At 38.6% G+C, this 19,162-nt stretch overlaps 1 protein-coding gene across 3 annotated transcripts in view; it reads right to left on the reverse strand.

Moving 5' to 3' along the window:
* NF1 (neurofibromin 1) overlaps positions 1 to 19,162 on the reverse strand; it is a 143,202-nt gene that overhangs the window by 103,251 nt on the left and 20,789 nt on the right. For all 3 annotated transcript variants that reach the window (XM_019493384.2, XM_019493383.2, XM_014608060.3), the window contains exons 8-16: positions 17,922 to 18,079; positions 16,953 to 17,126; positions 16,100 to 16,222; positions 15,759 to 15,833; positions 12,970 to 13,101; positions 8,494 to 8,628; positions 7,235 to 7,348; positions 4,654 to 4,733; positions 2,601 to 2,724 (exon numbers count right to left, since the gene is read on the reverse strand). In XM_019493384.2, coding sequence (XP_019348929.1) covers positions 2,601 to 2,724; positions 4,654 to 4,733; positions 7,235 to 7,348; positions 8,494 to 8,628; positions 12,970 to 13,101; positions 15,759 to 15,833; positions 16,100 to 16,222; positions 16,953 to 17,126; positions 17,922 to 18,079 — 1,115 coding nt within the window. The remainder of the gene's footprint in view (positions 1 to 2,600; positions 2,725 to 4,653; positions 4,734 to 7,234; positions 7,349 to 8,493; positions 8,629 to 12,969; positions 13,102 to 15,758; positions 15,834 to 16,099; positions 16,223 to 16,952; positions 17,127 to 17,921; positions 18,080 to 19,162) is intronic.

The raw sequence follows: 19,162 nt of genomic DNA on the forward strand, positions 1-19,162 counted from the left end.
GCTCCATATACTGCATGTTTAGTTGTTCTCCATGCTGCAATGGAGCAGCACGGAGGGGTTTTCTTGACCCCTGGATAACCAGGGGTCAAAAAAACCCAAGGAGAAAAAAAGCAGAGCAGCGCACACATAGGTAGTGCATGCTGCTCAAAAGCGGAGCTGGGCCACCCGGAGCCACGCTGGCTACCAGCCAGGCTTCATGCGGCAGAATCGCCACTGCTGCAACCTCAAGAGGCCCCCAGGTCAAACTGCTGGGGCCAGCCCAGTGCTGGCCCCAGCCTCCCCTACCCCACCCAGGGTACTTGCCATACGCCAGAGTGTGCATGGCATGGGCATTCCTCAGTGGCACAAGATGCACACTCCTAGTTGTCCCCTGGGAACCAAACATCCACACCACATATGGACACAGCCTATGTGAACTATATGTCATCTTCTCAACACAATCAAATGTGCATCAAAGTAAAAGGACCCAAGAACAGCAAGACTGAACAGAATCATTTACTAGAGAAAAAAAGTGGATAAGTTTTACACATTTCAAAATACACCTTCTTTTCATGTCTCGTAGAAAGATTTTGTTCCATCTAGATAGTAACTGAAGCCGTCTTCATATCCAGCCTATGGAATTAAGAACCTCTGGCTAAGTCATGGAAGCAGGGAAAAAGACAACTCCAAACATCTTTCATCAAACAATTCAGGCAAGAATGAAATGGCACCTTGTTCTTATGGAAGATGGTGGATAAGTCAAGAGTGTGAAAGGTGAAAGCAACCAAAAATGCTGCCTCCAGATAAAAATCATAGAAGTTACGATTGAAGAAAATCCCATCTATTTGGACAGGACCAATTTACGATCATCAGCATCAATAAACGTCAACAAGCACAACTGAAGATGTCAACTGAGTTTCTTTAATGCATAAGACAAGATGGATGAACCATCTCCAGGAATAATTACAAGGTAAAATTCCAGAAATGTAAAGAGACTCGATTTCAGACAAGAGAGGACCCCAACTACAAAAGATACTACATGTGCCCTGAGGCACTCTGCTTCCAAAACCCCTGGAAAGAGATTTATGTTAGAATAGAAGTTGTGAGGGAAGTCTTACAGAAGACTACAAAGGCATCCTAAGTCATCAAAGAGGTTTCTATAAGCTTAAGAAAAATAAGATCCAAAACGTGTCAAAGCAAGTTGAAAGCATTATAATGAATCTTTAGGGAATCATGAAAGAATTAAGTGAACTAGTTTAGTGGTTGTATTTTAGTAAGTGTAATATTAAATTAGAGATATCCAAAGAACAGGCCAGCTAGTAGTCAACATAAAGTATAATAAAGAAAAAACTCATGTAGTACCAAAACTAGCAGTAGGGATTAAAGAGGGGAATGAGCCATTTTCCTACTCCAACCTGGACATTAGCTCTTCTCTAAGAGTTCTGTGTAGATTTAGGACCTCCAGCAAGAAGTCATAACTCTTCTCCGGTTTTAGCACTTTAACATACATATTACGTAGAACTTAAGGCAGAGAACCAAATCCTTTATCTTTATGCCTTTAAAATACCAAGAGTAATTTAGCAAGTCTAGTTTTCAATCTACCAACTGACTTCTTTAGAGGTACTGTTTCAGTGAGTGTCCAGTCTGGACCTATACTCTGCAATATTCACGTGAGATGATCAGGAAGAAACAGAAAAGACTTTTCTGCACGTCTTGCCACTCTGACAAAGGAAAGAGGTATCATCCCTCTCTCTTTCTTGCATGGAGGGTATTTCTGATAGTGTTCATTCAGCACTGGTGATGCCAATCTGGAGTAGTGTGATCAGTTTTGGGCCCCCCAATACAGAAAGGATGTAGATAGTTCAGTGGAGGGTGACAAAAATGGGCTGTGGGCTGGGGGACATGACTTATGACTGGAGAGGCTGAGGGAACTGGGCTTATTTAGTCTGCAGAAGAGAAGACTGAGAGGGGACTTACTAGCAGCCTTCAGCTATCTGAAGGCAGGCTCGAAGGAGGATGGAGCTGGACTGTTCTCAGTGGTGGCAGATGACAGAACAAGGAGCAACAGTCTCAAATTGCAGCAAGGGATGTTTCAGTTAGAGATTAGGAAAAACTCTCTCATGAGGAAGGTGGTGAAGCACTGGAATAGGCTGGCCAGAAAGGTGGTGGAATCTCCATCCGGTTTTTAAGACGCCACTAGACAAAGCCTTGGCTGGCATGATTTAGTTGGGGATGGTCCTGCTTTGAGCAGGTAGTTGGACTGGATGACATCCTAAGGTCCCTTCCAACCCTAACTTCCTAAGAAACAACAGCTATTAGATAGGCAAAATCATTACTTCAAACCCTTTGGAGGCCACACATTTCCTCTGGAAAGAGAAAAAAGGCAAAACATGTCATTTTAGCTAAAAGAACCTAACCATACTAAGACCACTCAAGACCAGAGTATATCATTCAGGGCATTTTCACTTTCTTTACAGTGCAGAAATTTAACTATCAGTGGAACTAGTAATATTTTTTTCAGTCACCAAGAAATAATCTGATATACTGAGGGAGTAAGTAAAAGGAGGAATATAAACCTAATGCTTAATACTCTTAATAGATTATAGTTAACATTTACTTACTTTATTTTTCAGAAGAAACTTATTCCTACAGATCAGAATCTCTCGCAACCACTTGAGGATTTCTGTATTGCTGAGTATCTGATGATTAGTTAGTTTCTTGCAGATATAAAAAAGCATTTGTGAACTGCAGTGAAATGAAATTCAGTATTAGCTTTATCATCTAATAAAGAAAGTAACATCTCTAGAAAGAGATATAACCAAATACCCTTACCATCATTAGTAGGAACATCCTGTGCAGGCATAACAATGCCATTTTTAATTTATATGGAGAGATGCATTTCAAATCACAGAACCCCTTCCCCCCCTCCACCCAACTGGCCTTTTTTGTTCTCTAAAAGGAAGTTAAGTGATTTGGGTACTTGTCAGAAGTCCTGTCGCCAGGGCTCTTGTAATAGAAAGAGCCTTGCTAATGCTAATAGCAAGAGTTCTGCATGCTGATTCTATAGTAGGCTAGTGAAACGGCACGTAGCTTCTTGCTCTGTGAGCATGACTGAACTATGAACTTAAATAGTAGAATGTTGTAATACAGTAGAACGTGGTAAATACCAGGTGTGTTAGATCACGACTCATCCCCAAATTCCTAGCTTGAGAGAACCAAATCCCTAGCTCGAGATAACGTTATTTACTCCACACTATATAAGCTGTATATTCTTAAGTTACGATGAGTTCCTCCGCTCTGGCAAGAGCCCCGACTTGTGCAGAGCCCCAGCACAGGCTATCGCATCCCTGGGATCAAGAGACTCTGGGGCCAGGGGAACCATGTGAAGTGGCAGCTGCCGCCTAAAGCCAATGTGAAGTGACCGCCCTCTCTGCTCTGTTCTATCGCCTGCCTCTGCGAGTATCCTTAAATAAAGCTTTGCAAAAGTGAAAACAACCGTGAGCGCAGAGAATCTTCTGAACCCAGTAGTTCGTTCTAAGACAGTTGCTGATTCAGAAGTTGTCTGCTTACCCACAGAACAGATTCAGCACAGACAGTGGCAGTACAAGTTTACCTACACTGCTCTGACAACGTGTCTCAACTCTGTTCTGGAAGGAACACATCTAGAGATGTTCCTTCTTCATATCCATTCAGTCCTCCCACTCTGTTAAAACTGTCAAAGGGTCCAAATTAGTGTCAAACTGAATGGCTCTTACCCCAGCCCAAACAGACCACAAACTCACTTGAGACATATGCAGTAGCATTCACGTATTTCTATTACTGCCCAACTCAACAAGAAACAAACCAACATTTTAAAATTTAAATTTACAAATCTTTTCAGCTATATATTGCAGACACACAGGCTACTTTTCTGATGCTGATAAAAGTGTTCTCTAGAACAGGCATTGACTGCCTTAATCCTACAATTATATTTGCACTGATTCAGTTAATCGTAAAAGATTACAACTAACTTGTACAGCTTTTCAGTTTACAAATATTAAGCTATTAAGCTAATCCCCATTTAACATCAATGTCCATTTTTAGTCTCTTGAGCACCACTATAATTTTTACCCTAATAGTCTGGCTGAAATTGTTGCATCAGCAGACTTGGAAAAGATTATATTATTAAAAAATATATATATATTTTATTAAAATGAAAATCCTTAAGACACATCAGTCGACCCAAAGATTAGACTGCAAGGAACTAGCAAAGGGGCAGATCTTGGTTTCAATCTCGCAAACCCATCTTTGGAGTTGCTTAGACTTATCTTGCCTTTCCCTCAAATGCATAAACGCAATTTTTTAAAAAAGTGAATAAAATACTTTTGAACTAGATAAAACCTATCTTTTCATGTTTAGTTTAATAGCTGCAGTTACAACTAAATAGTGGACTTCAGATACCCTTTAGTAGTCAGAAAGGTGTGTCTCACAATTTAACGAGTACAGTGCAATGACAACTTGCTATAAAGCTGAGTAAGATGGAGTACTTTTAAGCAATTGTGATTTTCAAGATATGAGATTATATAAATATATAGATTTTCCCCCTCCGAGCATTTCTTCAATCGCAGCTATTTCAAAAGAAAAGACATCTCATATGGGGCTATTTATCTGATGTACGAAAGCTAATTTACCTACCTAATCTCCCAAAATGTTTCTATTGGCGCATCTGGATTCCATAAGTCAATGCTGTCTAACTGATGAAGAACTAGCAAGGCCTGAATTCAGAAGAGAGTAGCTTTTTTACTTCATGGAAAATAGCTTGCAAAGTACTTCAGCATAGCCAGAAAAATAGATTAAATATACATGAATCCATTGTCTGCAACATTCATTTTTAAAACAGAAAATGTAATGGGAACAAAATATTAGAAGCAAACTTTATATGGAAAAGTAAACAAATCAAGAAAAGTGCTGAGGTCATCTTTTTTAGCCTTTGCTAAATATCTGCAATCCAAGCAGGATCATTCATCTCGCATTTAAATCCACACAGTAAAGCAAAAAACACAGCAAGTTTTTGGTTTTTGTAACCAGAGTCTGGGGGCTTTAAATGTGTACGTCTTTGACCCACCTGCAAAAAATAATACAAAAGCAATCCTACTGGTATAAACATAAAACAGCAACAACACAAAACATCTGTAAGTTAAGGTCTTCCAGCAAAAGCAGGAAAGACTGACTATGATCCCTGATGTAGCAAAACTGAATTAAGATAAAGAATTGTGAGAATACTGGAAAAGTGTATTTCTACAACTTTTTATTTTTTAATATCCATTTGCTCTTCTTCCTTTTGCATGCTAGTTCTGCTCACTTTTCAGTTATTCCAATGGACAGTTTTCATTAGCAGAAGTGTTTAATGAAAAACATTTTGAAATACCAGAGGATTTAGCATGTATAATACAAGTCATAGTCCCCAAAACTGAAGTACAAAATTAACTATACGAGGTATGTATCTAAAGCCAAAAGCTCAAGATACTCAAGATTGTCAAGATACTCCTAAATAGAAGACCAGCAATTTCTATGAAGAAATACAGCACAGAATACCAAGGAATAAGCACCAACACTATTGGTACAAAACTATTTGCCCAGTCCTCATTTTGGCCAGCCCTCAAGAGAAAGGGAAATTTAATGTTCAAGGTTGTCACCTCACCTTAGGTATATATACCAGGGCACTGTGAAAAAAAACTAAAATGCCTCATGCAACATCACCTACTGTTTGAAACCCCCAGTATGCAGCCAAGGGAATTTAAAAGAAAAAAAAAAAATCAGCTTGCTCTGGTACAAAGGAAGTTTTGCTTGTAGTGATAGTCTACCAGCTAAAACAGATCCCCACTACCTAACAATATTCAAATTATTTTCAGAATAATACAGAACAGGAACCATTTTGAAGTAACTATGTTAAGAGAAAAGCTGATTGGTAAGGTTACTTAAAAATCAACATGCCAGATTCTCATTAAGTGCAAACTGGTATAGCCAACACACTGGTCTGCGCTGGGTGAAAAGCTGCCTTGGCGTGCCTAAGTCGTAATACCTACAGCAAATCAAATCCTTCTCAGAACTACTACAGCATGGCACAGCACACTACAGTGATAGTCAGGTGTCGTTATACCTTCATGAACTGCTCAAGTCTTTCAGGTTCAGCGGGCTTACTCTTATTTAAAAAAAAATATATATATTCTACAGTGCCAAGAGGATACATCCTGGTATATAAATCTTGCAGATTTGGAGGCAATGACTCTTGCTGGAAATGTTATGGGCAGACTTCAGTTTAGTTACAAAAACTCAACTAAGCAGGAATAGTCATTACTATACACTGCTTTACTTTTTCCTGCAATATCTTCAGGCTTTTCCATCCAAAACAGTGGAAGACAGAAATCCTACACACAGACATATGTAATAGATCCAGTGGCACATGAGTCTCATATTAAAGCAAGCCAGCAAAATTTAATGAGAACAGAGGATACCTTTTTTCTTCCCCCACACACAGAAAAGTTGAAATTTGCACTGGGAATGTATTTTAAAATCTGTATGTACTTAAGTGTATGAGATATATAGATGCTTGAAGCTGAACTTGAAACTTGCTTACAAGCATAGCTCTTATACCATAAAAAGTCTTGGAAATAAGAATGAACTGTCTTGCTTGCTAGACAACTGCAGCTTGCTCAGCTTTTCTGGTTTGAGAAGTTTACTCAGTGTAGGCAGAAGCTGCCTAGAAGTCTTGCCATCTCCTTACCACTTGCTGAATCACCAAGCAATATAATAATTATTATGGTCCTCTCAACCTCAACCCCCTCCCCCCTCAAAAAATAGGGTGAATCTCTCTCTCAAGGCCATTTAGAAAGGATTGGGGAAGATGAAGGACTGATAGAGGGGTTTAAGGGTGTTCTACAATGAAGTAACAAAAACATCAGAAACTCAGTCTAAAAGACACTGAGGACGAGATACTAATTAGTAATGACCTGCCATACCAAGGAATGAATGATTTTCTGAGACGGGAAAAACATAAAAGGCAAACTCCCTACTGCACCCCTGAAAACTTTTATTTCAGTCTCTGCTATAAAACATTCAATTTAAGATGCATTTAAAAAAAAAAAAAAAAAGAACCAGAGCTACTAAAACAACACAAAAGCTTGGGAACAAATTAGTACTCCAGACCTACAAAAAATCCTGATATACCTGGTAGTTGGCAAGCTAATCATCCCATGTGTGTATGCTCAGCCCTTACCTCCATGGCTTCTTGTGCTATTTCTGGCATGTTGGACTGTGGAACAAGTTGCACAAGTCCTGTAATTAATTCAGCAGTGCTACCCTGGGTCTCCGGCCCCTGCTTCCTTGGATTCTAAAAGCAGAAAAATGGTTTAAAAAGTAAAACTGTTCTATAATTGGCCATATTACTTGCTGTTAGAATGCATTAGCCCTTACACACCCAACGCAAAGAGCATTTAGTTGTTTGTTTTAATTAAGTTATCTTTGGCACTTCTTTTAAATGATCTAGATTTTTTTTCCAAACAGAAGAGTGCAAAAACCAGGCAAAAAGTTTGACATTGTCTATGAGACTCAGTTTCAGTAAAATCAATTTCACTGCTGGTTAATACAGCACGTGGATGAGTTCTCAAGATGTGCATTTACCATAGCTGAAGCAAATTTCTGTCTCTGTGGACACAGTGGCTCCCCATACTGGGGGCTGTTGACTCTCAAAAGACTATTTGCAAAGAACTTTATGGAATACTCATTACAGCATGAATTTAAAGCCAAATCGTGTCTTGATGTGTTTATTTTTCTCCCTCTTTTCTTTCATGTTTCCCCTGTGACGGTTTTGGGGGAAAAAGATGGTAGATAAGTCACCACCGCACTTCCCCTAAAACATCAAAGAAAAGAATGCAACAAGAGAAGCTGGGTTTAATTCACATATTTCTAGTGTATTTTTGTCTTTCCGTGTGTTAATCAAGATTTTTACCCTAATTCTTTCTCCTGACATTTTCCTAATACTCTTCCCTGACCAAATTAATTCTCCTGTTCTATTCTTCACTGTTAGGTTCATTTTGCTTATTATAACTTCACGCCGGTTCTCTTTAGAACTTGATTTCCTGGCATTTCATCTCCTTCCATATTGATCAGGACTGAGATGGCTGGCTGAGGTCCACCCATCCAGCCTGCCCTGGCTCAGCTCAGCATTTGTCACCGATAAAAAGAAATGGACCGGGATGTCACTAATGTTTATACAAGAAGTGACAACAGTAAGGCTGCCTTTCCCAACTGCATTAGAACGGGGTGAAAGAATGGAGTAGAGCAGTAACCTGGAGGAAGGCACGCTGTGCTTAAGCTCTTATTTTTACTCATTGTCCAGATTTTATTTTTTTGGTACTTCAGAAACTTAAGTTTGAATTTCTATAGCATTCATTGATCACACCAAAGCTGAAAAGCTTTTCAGCATTTCTTGGAACATCAAAGATATCATCAATGCAAAAAGTAACATTTACTTACACATAGCAAGAGCTTTGGATCAGCATGGATCAGTTTTACCAAGGCTAATAGCAAAAACTTATAACTTCTGGTTTCCAAGTCTGTGGGTTTTTCTTTAAATTTAAGGCTTGTCATTTTCTCTCTTAATGTAAGACTCTAAGGAAAAAATATGATACCATTTGTCAATATGATTTTTAATTTTTTTTTATTTTTTTTTTTAAACACAGGAAGTTGATAATTTAACATTTTATAAAATGCAATCTTTATATATAGTCAAAAATGCATGAGGGTATAAGTATTGTACACAATGGGCATGTCTACACGAGACACTACCGTGCAGTGGTTTACTGCGCATTTATTTAGTACTTGTATAAGCAAGTACTAAATAAATACATGGTAACCGGACTTACTGTGCAGTAGCACCAGCAAACACCTTTTATGCACAGTTTTTTCCACACAGTAGTAGCAAGCTACTACACAGTCAGTGTCTCGTGTAGACGCGCCCAGTATAACTAAAAATTATGCATTAAATTCAATGAAATACAGACATCATATAATACTGTAATTTAATGTTTTATATAGTATAAGTCAGCTTGTTTAAAAATGTTATGACTTTTCTAAATGTATACTTGGCCAAAAATAAGTAAATAAATAAACAAATAAGACATTGGTGAATTTAACCTGGAGATGTTTAGAAAGTGGGAGAAACTTGTAGGGAATAAATTCTTCCAGAACCAGGAGAAATCAAATAGGTATACTAGTATGAAAAAAAGTCATTTTTCCTTTTACCCTTCAAGAAACAAAACCTCATAAAGAAAGGAACAAAATTAAAGCACAGGAATGTAAACTGACTATTTTTACTGCTAATAAAAACAAACACAATTTCAGGTAAGAGCTTCTGGGTTCTCACTAATTTAATCCCATGTTTTGAGCAGTGTTATTTCTCTTCTTAAAAAATATGTCTTGATGCTTTCCCCAGATGCTGCTGCATCATTAATAAAATGTGTAGTGTCCCACCAACAGATGCTTAATATCAGAGAAAGTTAACTTCATCTAAAGAAATACTACTCATACAACATTCAACTTCCTCTTCAGCACCAGAGATTCCAAGGCCTCTATTCATCTGAATTCACAAGGGGGCCTCTGCAATTTAGATATGAAACATAAATGTGAACCAAATCAGATTCTGCCATCCTTATTCACAGTAAGGGAGAGAATGCATCTCTATAGGACCTATGCACCAAGCAAATAGGCACATATTGCATCTTACAAATACATGGAAGTTGCCAATTCCAAAAACTTTAAAATTCCAAGCATGCCCCAATGCTATAAAAATTTAGACATACCTAACACTATGCATATACTACTGTAAGCTGGCTATGGTTTTTTAAACTCACTAAGAAAGAACATTTTGGCTAGACTCTAGACTCCTTGGAGAAAGGTTATCCCATTTGAATAGCATCTATCATAGGAAATGTTGGTTCATGAGCAGGTCTCCTGTGTGCGACCACAATGTAAGCAATAAACATATAAAATACTTAAATCCTGGAACAAAAGATTACATGCTTCTAATTTAAATTGGACATGCGCTTACTAATTTTGTCCCATGTATCCTGCAACTGGCATTATTTTTGTTTCCTCTTAAAAAGTGTTTAACTGTATTTTAATGATGGCATTTCAAATCTTTCAGCATTTTTGTTGACTGTGAACAAAGCACCCCAAAATAGGACTGTATAGCAGGTCCTTTAGAGTTTTAAGTACAGCAGTCAAAAGAGTGGAAAAAACTGCTCTTTGAAAAAGTGTCCTTCAAACAGGAACCCTGAAGTTGCAGGCCTTGTTTTTCATTCAATAGATGTGCCTTTCAAACACACAGCATCAGATTAAAAGCCCATTCCTGATCTCCTCTCAAGTGAAATGTGGTATTGTTCAATTGATTTCACTTGAAATTTTATAATCCCAAATTTGGCTGAAAATTTTATTCTGATGTGAAAGATAAACTAAATCATTTGACCCACAAAACCTGACAACTGTTCTACAAGAGGAAACTACTAGTTATATAATAGGGCTGTATGAAGCTGTGTGGTCACTGATTCAATTCAGTGGAGATCTGGCCTGATTTGGCAGCCGAATCTCGGAGTCCAAATCGAATCAGGAGACCCTTTAATCTCTCCAAAATCAGAACCCTCCACATCGATTCAGAGAGATTCGGCGATACAGACACAGCTTTAAATGTTTTTTCTATGTATCTCAAGTTACCAGGCGGCTTGTGAATGTTTTGATGCTGGGGCGGATGGCGCATCCCACAGGACCGCAGGGGTGCTCCCTAGTGCACTCAGTAGCAGACCCAGAAGTGGACCAGAAGCCCTTCCAGTCCACTTCTGGGTCCGCCGGGGAGCATGCTGCCCTGCCCGCCCGTACTCCCCCAGCTCAGCAACTGGTGACTCCCGGTCTGGGGGGGCACCTGGGGTCCCCCTGTGCCTCATCACCAAGCCAGGAGGGCATGGGGAGGCTCCCCTGTGCGCTCGGCGGCAGACCCAGAGGTACATCTGGTCCACTTCTGGGTTCACCGCTGAGCACCCAGGGGCTCCCCCCCCCCGCCCCCCACCACACTCCTGTGGGACACTCCATCTGCCCCAGCATCGCAGCATTCACAAGCCACACAGGTACATGGAGGTATATAGAAAAAACATTTAAAGCTGTGTCCATGACCAAATCACTGAGTCTCTGCATCAGCACTAAACCTTCAGATTCAAATTCGACTGAATCAAATCGGGGACAGTGATCCAAACCAACGAATCGAATCACTGGCCCTGATTCGGGACGAATCCGAAACAGATACGGCCCATTTCGCACGTCCCTATTATATAATTATAGTTTTCATGACTTCTGAAAAGAAAAGCACAACAGAAAACAAGCCTTTTAATTAAATCTCATCTGTGAAATGATCTGTTTACTTGATACAGTCAATAAGTGAAGCAAAGCAAAAAGACGGAGAGGGGAGGTGACTGCTTTCTACAAATACAGTGAGTGGGATAAACATCAGAACAGGAAAGGAGCTATTTAAGCTAATGGACAATACTGGCACAAGAACAAATGGGTATAGACTGGCCATGAATAAATTTAGGCTGGAAATTAGAAGGTTTCTCACCATCAGAGTGAGGTTTTGGAACAGCCTTCTCAACAGAACAGAGGAGCAAAAACCTCGCATTTTTAAGATGGAGCTTGATCAGTTTATGAAAGGGATTATGACATGACTGCCTGCAACAGTACTGGACTGTGACCCACGAGGTCCCTTCCAGTCCTATGTTTTTATGCAAGACATGCTACATATTCCATCTGAAATGAAGTGATGTGACTACAATGGTAACTATCCACAGAGAAGTCAAAGAAAATGAAGGCTTTTCTGTGGTAGTTACAATGGGTCATACTTACAGCAACAGAGGCCCACTGCCATGCAAAACAGTGACTGGTTGGCATCTGATCATGTGAGCGACAGCAGCCAATAAAAGCAGAAAATAAGAAGCAGAAGACAAAGCACCACCAATCAATGTCAGAGTCGCCATGTACAATACCCTTCCTATTTTCTCAATAGATGAATATATATACAGTTACAGTATTCAACAACTTTCACCTAAAGCTGTTCTAATCACTCTCTTTGAAATTATACCGAATAATTAGGTATACTTCATTTTTATGTAGCATTTAGGCCTTCTGCTAAAGTAAGCACCTTGAACACGGTATCTTTGCAATTCAGAAAAGCAATGAATTAATTCAGCACAATATAGAAAATCCTCAATTCAGAATTGAAGGAGTACAGCGGAGATGCTTCTGACCTTCTTAAGAGGCATTCAGATATAATATTACAAACTAATCTATGATCTACATTGAAGTTTTGTTGGGTTTTTGTTTTGCCTTTTTTTTGGGGGGGGGGGGGGTGTTAAAGAAAATGATTAATGTAGACTTCATTTCAAAATGCTTGAAGATATCTATTTCTGTGCTGTCACTAGGACCAAACAGTCAACATGCTGAAGAGAAAGCAAGCAGGACAAGTGGGGAAAAAAGTAAAGTAAAAACTCCTGCTGATCAACATAGAAAATACAGCAGTTACTATGGTGTATTCTACTGTTTAATAATAGAAGAAATGTTTCTGATTATGCACAAAGGGTCATGCTGCCCAGATCTGAATACAGCATGACAACTTAAAAGGGTAGTTACACTGCATTACAGATGAAAGGTTATTTCTCTGTTGTCAGTTTCAAAACAGCACAAAAAACGAAGGAATAATCATCATGAATTGTTTCAGTAAAGCCTTTGTCAAAATACAAAATACTGCAAGGTTTACAGAGCATGTATAGCTCTCTGTTGCTTCAGGGATTGTTACATTTTGCTCTATTTTCCAGACTAAAGTCGATGAATAAAACAGCAGGAATGGAATGGAGACACAGAAAAAGCAATGGGGAAGAAACAAAACTTAAAACACACAAACCCAAACCTTACCGGGGTCATCCGAATTGTCGCGTGAGTCCCACAACCCTGTATAGCTTTATGAAGCGTTTCACTGAACATGCTGCGGAGTTCCACAGAGTGACAGTAAACAGCATCAATCTTGGGCCACCAGTCCAGTGCAGACTAGGAAATACGCATTTTGTTAGCATCACTGTCTAAAGGAGCAAACAGGATACACATGTGGTCCCCTTGCAATTTTTTAAAATATCTTTTCAAAATAGCTACAGCCCTGCACATGGCAAATGCAACTAATGTAATGGAGCTGCAGGGAGAAAGAGGGGGAAAAAAGAAGCATTAAATTATTTTGAAGAACATGAATACTTTGTAAAGTCTTGAAAGAAAATGTGTTAATTCTCTCCTCTAACCAAGCACTCAATCTGTAATACCCGTTTAGATTGTATTTCACACAAAATCACTTAACTTTAGTTGGTTACTATGCTGTCTCCTTTATGATCTGCCACCTTGTACATAAAACAAACCGTTACAGAAATTAACTGTGAAAGGGCTCAGGCCAGAAGAAATACAGAATGAGTGTATAATACTTTTAACTTGACTATTCAGTCATGCAACTCAATTCATTAGAAACTGAAACACATTGAAAGCCAGCAAGTCAGTAATAAAGCTTAAGAGAAGTTAGCAACTGTTTATGCCATGACAAATTAACTGTAGTATGGAAAGCAAATATTTGCACAACAAATTGCAGCAATGAATATTCTTTGCACCTTGTTGTTGCAAAGAAAAATTAATCCCACAGTCACCTCACCCTGACTCCCTAGTATACCAACTTATTTTTACATCCTAGAACTTGATGCCATGGCCTGACTTAGATGCTTATCTATATTAAGACTTTTGTATTATTCTCAGGCCAAATTTCTCTCATAATGGTAACAAGTTCTAAGTTATGTAAGTTAATTTAAGACGATTGTTGAGTGTTATTAGAAGAAAACTGAACAGCAATTTAACACTGCCATTCCATTCATAAACATTATAAAAGCAAATGGTAACATTTTAAGGACCTATAGATGTGCGGTGGCATATTTACATGAGGAACTGCAAACCCTGAGAATAGTATTGTGGTCTTTTTTTTTTTTTTTAAACCAGATTCAGAAGCTGTTCCCCCAAATCATACCTTTAAATTCTTAGTTATATACAATACTATACAGATATATGGATCTAATCAACATAACATCCCACCTTTTTATACTTCCTGTAGTGAGGCCACCTTTAACACTATGGAAATAACTGGAAGAATATAATGTAGCAGGTCAGACAAAAATGAACACAATCTATTTAAACAAAAGCCTGACTACTTGCTTATATATCTTTCATCTTTCACAGTCATCATTTCAAGATCAAAGTCTTTTAAACTCCAAAACTGCCTCTGGAAACAACTCAGTAAAGAGATTCATTAAAGAGATTAATCAAATGTTGCTAATTAAGATCCAATTTCAGATGCAACTGTCTGCAGTAGGAGACATGTTCCTTTTGAAAAAGGTTTCACCCTCCACGCCCCTGTTTCACTAGGTTGGAATGACATCAGTGTTTTTATTTGTTTCTACCTTGCACTTTCTATGTCTTTTGTAGGAAGAGTGAGTTATTGCAAAAGATCCTATTTCCTGCTGGATTTGTGTTTCATTAGAAGGTACTTTCAAACACGCAAAAAGTACAGGTCACGTATCGAAGACAGAGAGAGAAGCATGCCTAAAGTTTTGTTTTAGTATGAAAGTCCAAAAGGCTCAAATTCAGCCTCAGGGCAGTTCCCAATCCAAGCGTGAGCACATGGTCTATCCTACCACATTTAAGCAAACTGCTTTTTATTTAAAAGGGCAAGATAAATCCATGTTCAATATGTAGTTTTGCTTCTTTGACATAGCAATCAAATTTCAAGTTTCAGTGAAGAAAGGGGCTAGTTACAGGAGGTCTATGAAGAAAAGCTGAACAGTAGTTCTCGAGGAACTTGCATGGCTTTCCTGCAGAGCACAGTGCTGGCAGAGATGGGTGGCATTCGAAGTTAGAGTTCGTAGGGCTGAAATGTACTAACGTCTACTTGGACTGGATTCAACTCTGCTCTAGGAGGTTTTACTTCTTTAAAAAAAATGCTGCCTTGTCTTTTTACTCCATACCAAGTCCCCCCAGCTGTTCACTGCAGCCACCTGTTGTCATTTATCTTAGATTGTAAACTCTTAAGCTTCTTGGGACAGGAAGCATTTGCCTAAGCACAGCGGAGCTCTGGTCTGTGTCTGAGGCCCCTAAACACTGTCATACTACAAGTGAGAAATTTGCTTCCCCGGGAAGGCTGCACTGAAAGGAATAAAAGGATTGGGGAAGTAAAGGAACTGCTATAATGAGACTGCTATACTTATTTGTTATGCAATAGTAACATGAAAATTACAGGCACACGTAATATGAAAAGGAGCAAAATAAAACTTAAATTTTCATCCTGACATTTCTGCACATTTAAATTGAGCTGAAGACACCTAAGAGGGGAAACTAACCTAGGAATGGATGAACAGAGGGGCCTGAATCGCGTTGCTTATTAACGAGAAAACCCTGCGGCATGTGAAGGAATTAATAGCATGAGAATTTTGAGCACTGTTTAGACTCCTTCCATATCAATATTTGGACTCCTAAACAGAAATCACAAATCTCTGGATTAATTAAGCCTTTTGAACACACAGCCTCAGATTAAAAGCTCATTCTTGATCTCCTCTCAAGTGAAATGTGGTATTGTCCAACTGATTTCACTTGAAACTTGATTTCACTTTTATTTTGAAACTTACATTTGTGATTATTCGGTGAAGTGAATTTACCAAGACATAATGAAATGTTGATGGGGAATTCTGCGCCAAGCAGATCTAAAAGAAAAAAAAAAAAGGCCATTTATGAATACTGTTAATCTTTAACAGCTCTCAGATCAGATCAAACAGAACACTGGAAACAGGACATTAAAAAATAACAGCAATACTAAAACAACACTAAGAATGGCATTTTAAAGTATGTCTAACCAGTTAAGAACAGATTTTATTATTACAATTATTTATGAATTTCTAGATGCTGCTAGCCCAACCCTGATGTCTACACCATCAGGGAAGACTGCTTTTCTGAAAAGAGAGAGCCTCACCTTAAAATGTTGGTTGTTGTGGGGGTTTATGCGGAAGCAGGAAACTAAGCAGTCAATCATAAGATCCACATCTGCATTCTGATTACCTCTTGAGAATGGCTTACTCGGATTAAACAGCAAGTTCTAGACAAAAAAAGGTTTGGGTATGGAGGTTATTGCTTTTCACTTCTAATATACCAATACATTTACAAAAGTCAGAGACAGACTTGCTCTTCTAACACTTGCACTGTAAAAAAAAAAAATCTGCTTATACTTGTTGTTTCTTAAACTTGTTAATGTTTTAACTAGGCTAATATTAACTAACCATTAATAAACCTGAAGAAAGGATCTACCTTAAGCTTGGATTTTCATAGACAGTATCTTAACTAATGAACACTAACCAGGAAATTCAGAGTGAAAGGCCTTTATCTTTAATGAACCCATTTAGTCATTGCAGGGCGTCAGTTGATGGATTCATTACTTGTTGTATTACCTACAGTTAACGGGATGCTCTGAAAGCAAAAAATGGGCAGGTTTGAGCATTACAGGACAGTGCTTGCAGGACACTGGTTGCACGAAAATAAAATCCCCCAGTTCTCTCAACCATGCTGCAGTTAGTGGAAATGAAATGTATTAAGTCAAGAGACAGAGCAGCATGTGAGATACAATTAAGGACTGCAAATAAACTGCAATAGAAGAGAAGTTCTAATATCAGAAGGCACAGAGCTTTCTGATAAAGAAGTCTTAAAAACAATCCATGAAAAGACATTCTGGTTTGTAGTTAAAGATAATACACATTTTATTTTGAATATTAAATATCCTAAGCACAGAGGTCCTCATAAGCTCCAAGTCTGAAGTTTCTCCTCCTCTTTACCTTGAGATCTACCACCATGGACTGCACCAGAAGGAAAATGACAGAGTTATCCTCCCAGTTGATGTATGTAGACGCTTTGCACAGTTTAACACAAGCAATAGCAGCACTTTCAGTCAGCTGTCTGCTCCCACCATGGCCTGCCAGCGCTTTCCTGAGGTTGTCCAGAAACAGTTTCTGCAGAATTCAAATATACCAACCCAAAAGAGAAAAAAAAAAAGTTATAACCCGTTTGGTGAGCTCGGAACAGAGCTTTTATATCTTTAAATACATGTCTTTAAAAAACATATTCCAGACATTTAGTGAGAAATCAGTAAGAGAGGGATATTGGGGCAGTGAAAGAAACTCAAGTACTTGATTTGAATGGTATCGTCTGATGTTTCAAAATATTACGATTAGTCAGTTTAGAAAAGTACATTTTATTCATTACAGAACTTAATTTTGGACCATTTGCAGTTGTGTTACAGTATCATCGTACGTTCGATTTTATCGTGGTTGGCCTGGATGCTACAAAAACAGATGACTGCCACTATTTAACTGCAAACTTCTGTAGCCACATCAAATTCTATCCCTTTTGTAGTATTACATTCGTAAGCTACATATTCATACACCCCAAAAACATAGCAAGTACAACGTAAGCACGCTAAAACTAATGCTACACTTTACTAAAGCATGCAGCGCAGAATATGAGGATTCAAAACTCTTGACAGTTCTTTGGTCTCAAGGCTGACAGGGCTGAGTGCTTAGGTAACATTTTGTTTAGTACCTCCATAAGCAAATGACTTATTGCTCTGCACCAGAATATCTATGTAACCTTTGTCAAGCAGAAAATGCATATTACACAAGATTTTGAGGGTCGAGAAAGCAAAAGGTTAAGTAAGGTCCTCAAGACCTCAAAGCTCCGTGTAGCATGCCACTACAAAACACTTCTGTAACTTGGATGTCTATCGACTAAGACAACATTTTCTTCACCTTGTTTATTTTGGTTTCTTCTACCACATCCTTAGCTATATCTTGGATGATCTCTGGACACAGGACGAGAAGAATGATTTGCAGTGGCCAAACTGCTGCTTTCCGCTTTGTGCTTTCGGCAAAGCCATCCACCAAGTCAAACAACTTCTCTGCACAGTCTACGTTTAAAAACACCCAAATGACTACCAAAGAGTTGAAAAAATAACATTAAAATACCCTGCTACGTTTAGCTTACATTTGCTGTTTGGCAAAGAACATTACCACTCAAAGGAAAAAGGACTACAAACATTAGGACTTAGGTTCCATAAACAAAAGAAATAAGAACAGGAAAGCTGAACACATGATTTACGCACTAAAACTACTGCTATGTGGTGTTTCAGACATGCACACTATCCACGGAAGAGAAATGCTATGCAAGGGCTAGGTACTGCCTTTAGAAAAATTAAGAAATGAAAAAGACAGGCCAATTCAAATGCCCAAGACAAAAAAATGATTGATCATAAACACTGTGCCATAATGCACTGTAATTTGCATGCACAAATGTTAAATATTTGCTTTAAATATTTCACCTTTTTTTAAACGATTGAGGAGTCATTCTTTTTCTGAATGATCAGTTCACTAAATGCTAGTAAAATTTAAGTGGAAAATATGTTCATACACAAGTAACATTGGCTGCTTGCAGATGTTAAAAAAACAAAAACAAAAAACATGCCCCCACCACACCCCTGCACAATGTGCTTTACCAGAAGCAGCAGTGTGTTGCTTCAGCCTGGCTCTACAGTGTCTGTATAGACTGGGCCTTTTGGCACCTTTAGTTGAGCTGATTCAATCAGCTATTAGAAGAAAGCACCAAAAAAGCACCCGATCTATACAGACATCAGTTTAGCCAGGTCCAACTAACACGCTGCCTCTTCTGGGCATATGCTTGGCCCAACATGGGAGCATGCCAAATTTAAAGTAAAGTGCCGTTTTTGGGGGGTTTTTTAATGTCTGCAAGCAGCCATAAATATTAACATGTGCATACAGGAGTAACAGATCCTTTGACCTGTATTCAGAGTTCAAACCCATACTCTTCCTATGGAATAAATGGAAACTAAAAGGATCCCCTGAGTATCCATATATGCAGAAAACCTGACATGAAGTTTGAGGATGAGGAAGAAAGGGAAAAAACAAAACACAGATGGGAAATAGCCTGGATTGGTCTACATAGAGGAAACAGTTGTGTTCTGCAACCATGTCTG

Source organism: Alligator mississippiensis, chromosome 14, assembly GCF_030867095.1.
Source record: "Alligator mississippiensis isolate rAllMis1 chromosome 14, rAllMis1, whole genome shotgun sequence".
Classification (NCBI taxonomy): Eukaryota; Metazoa; Chordata; order Crocodylia; family Alligatoridae; genus Alligator; species Alligator mississippiensis.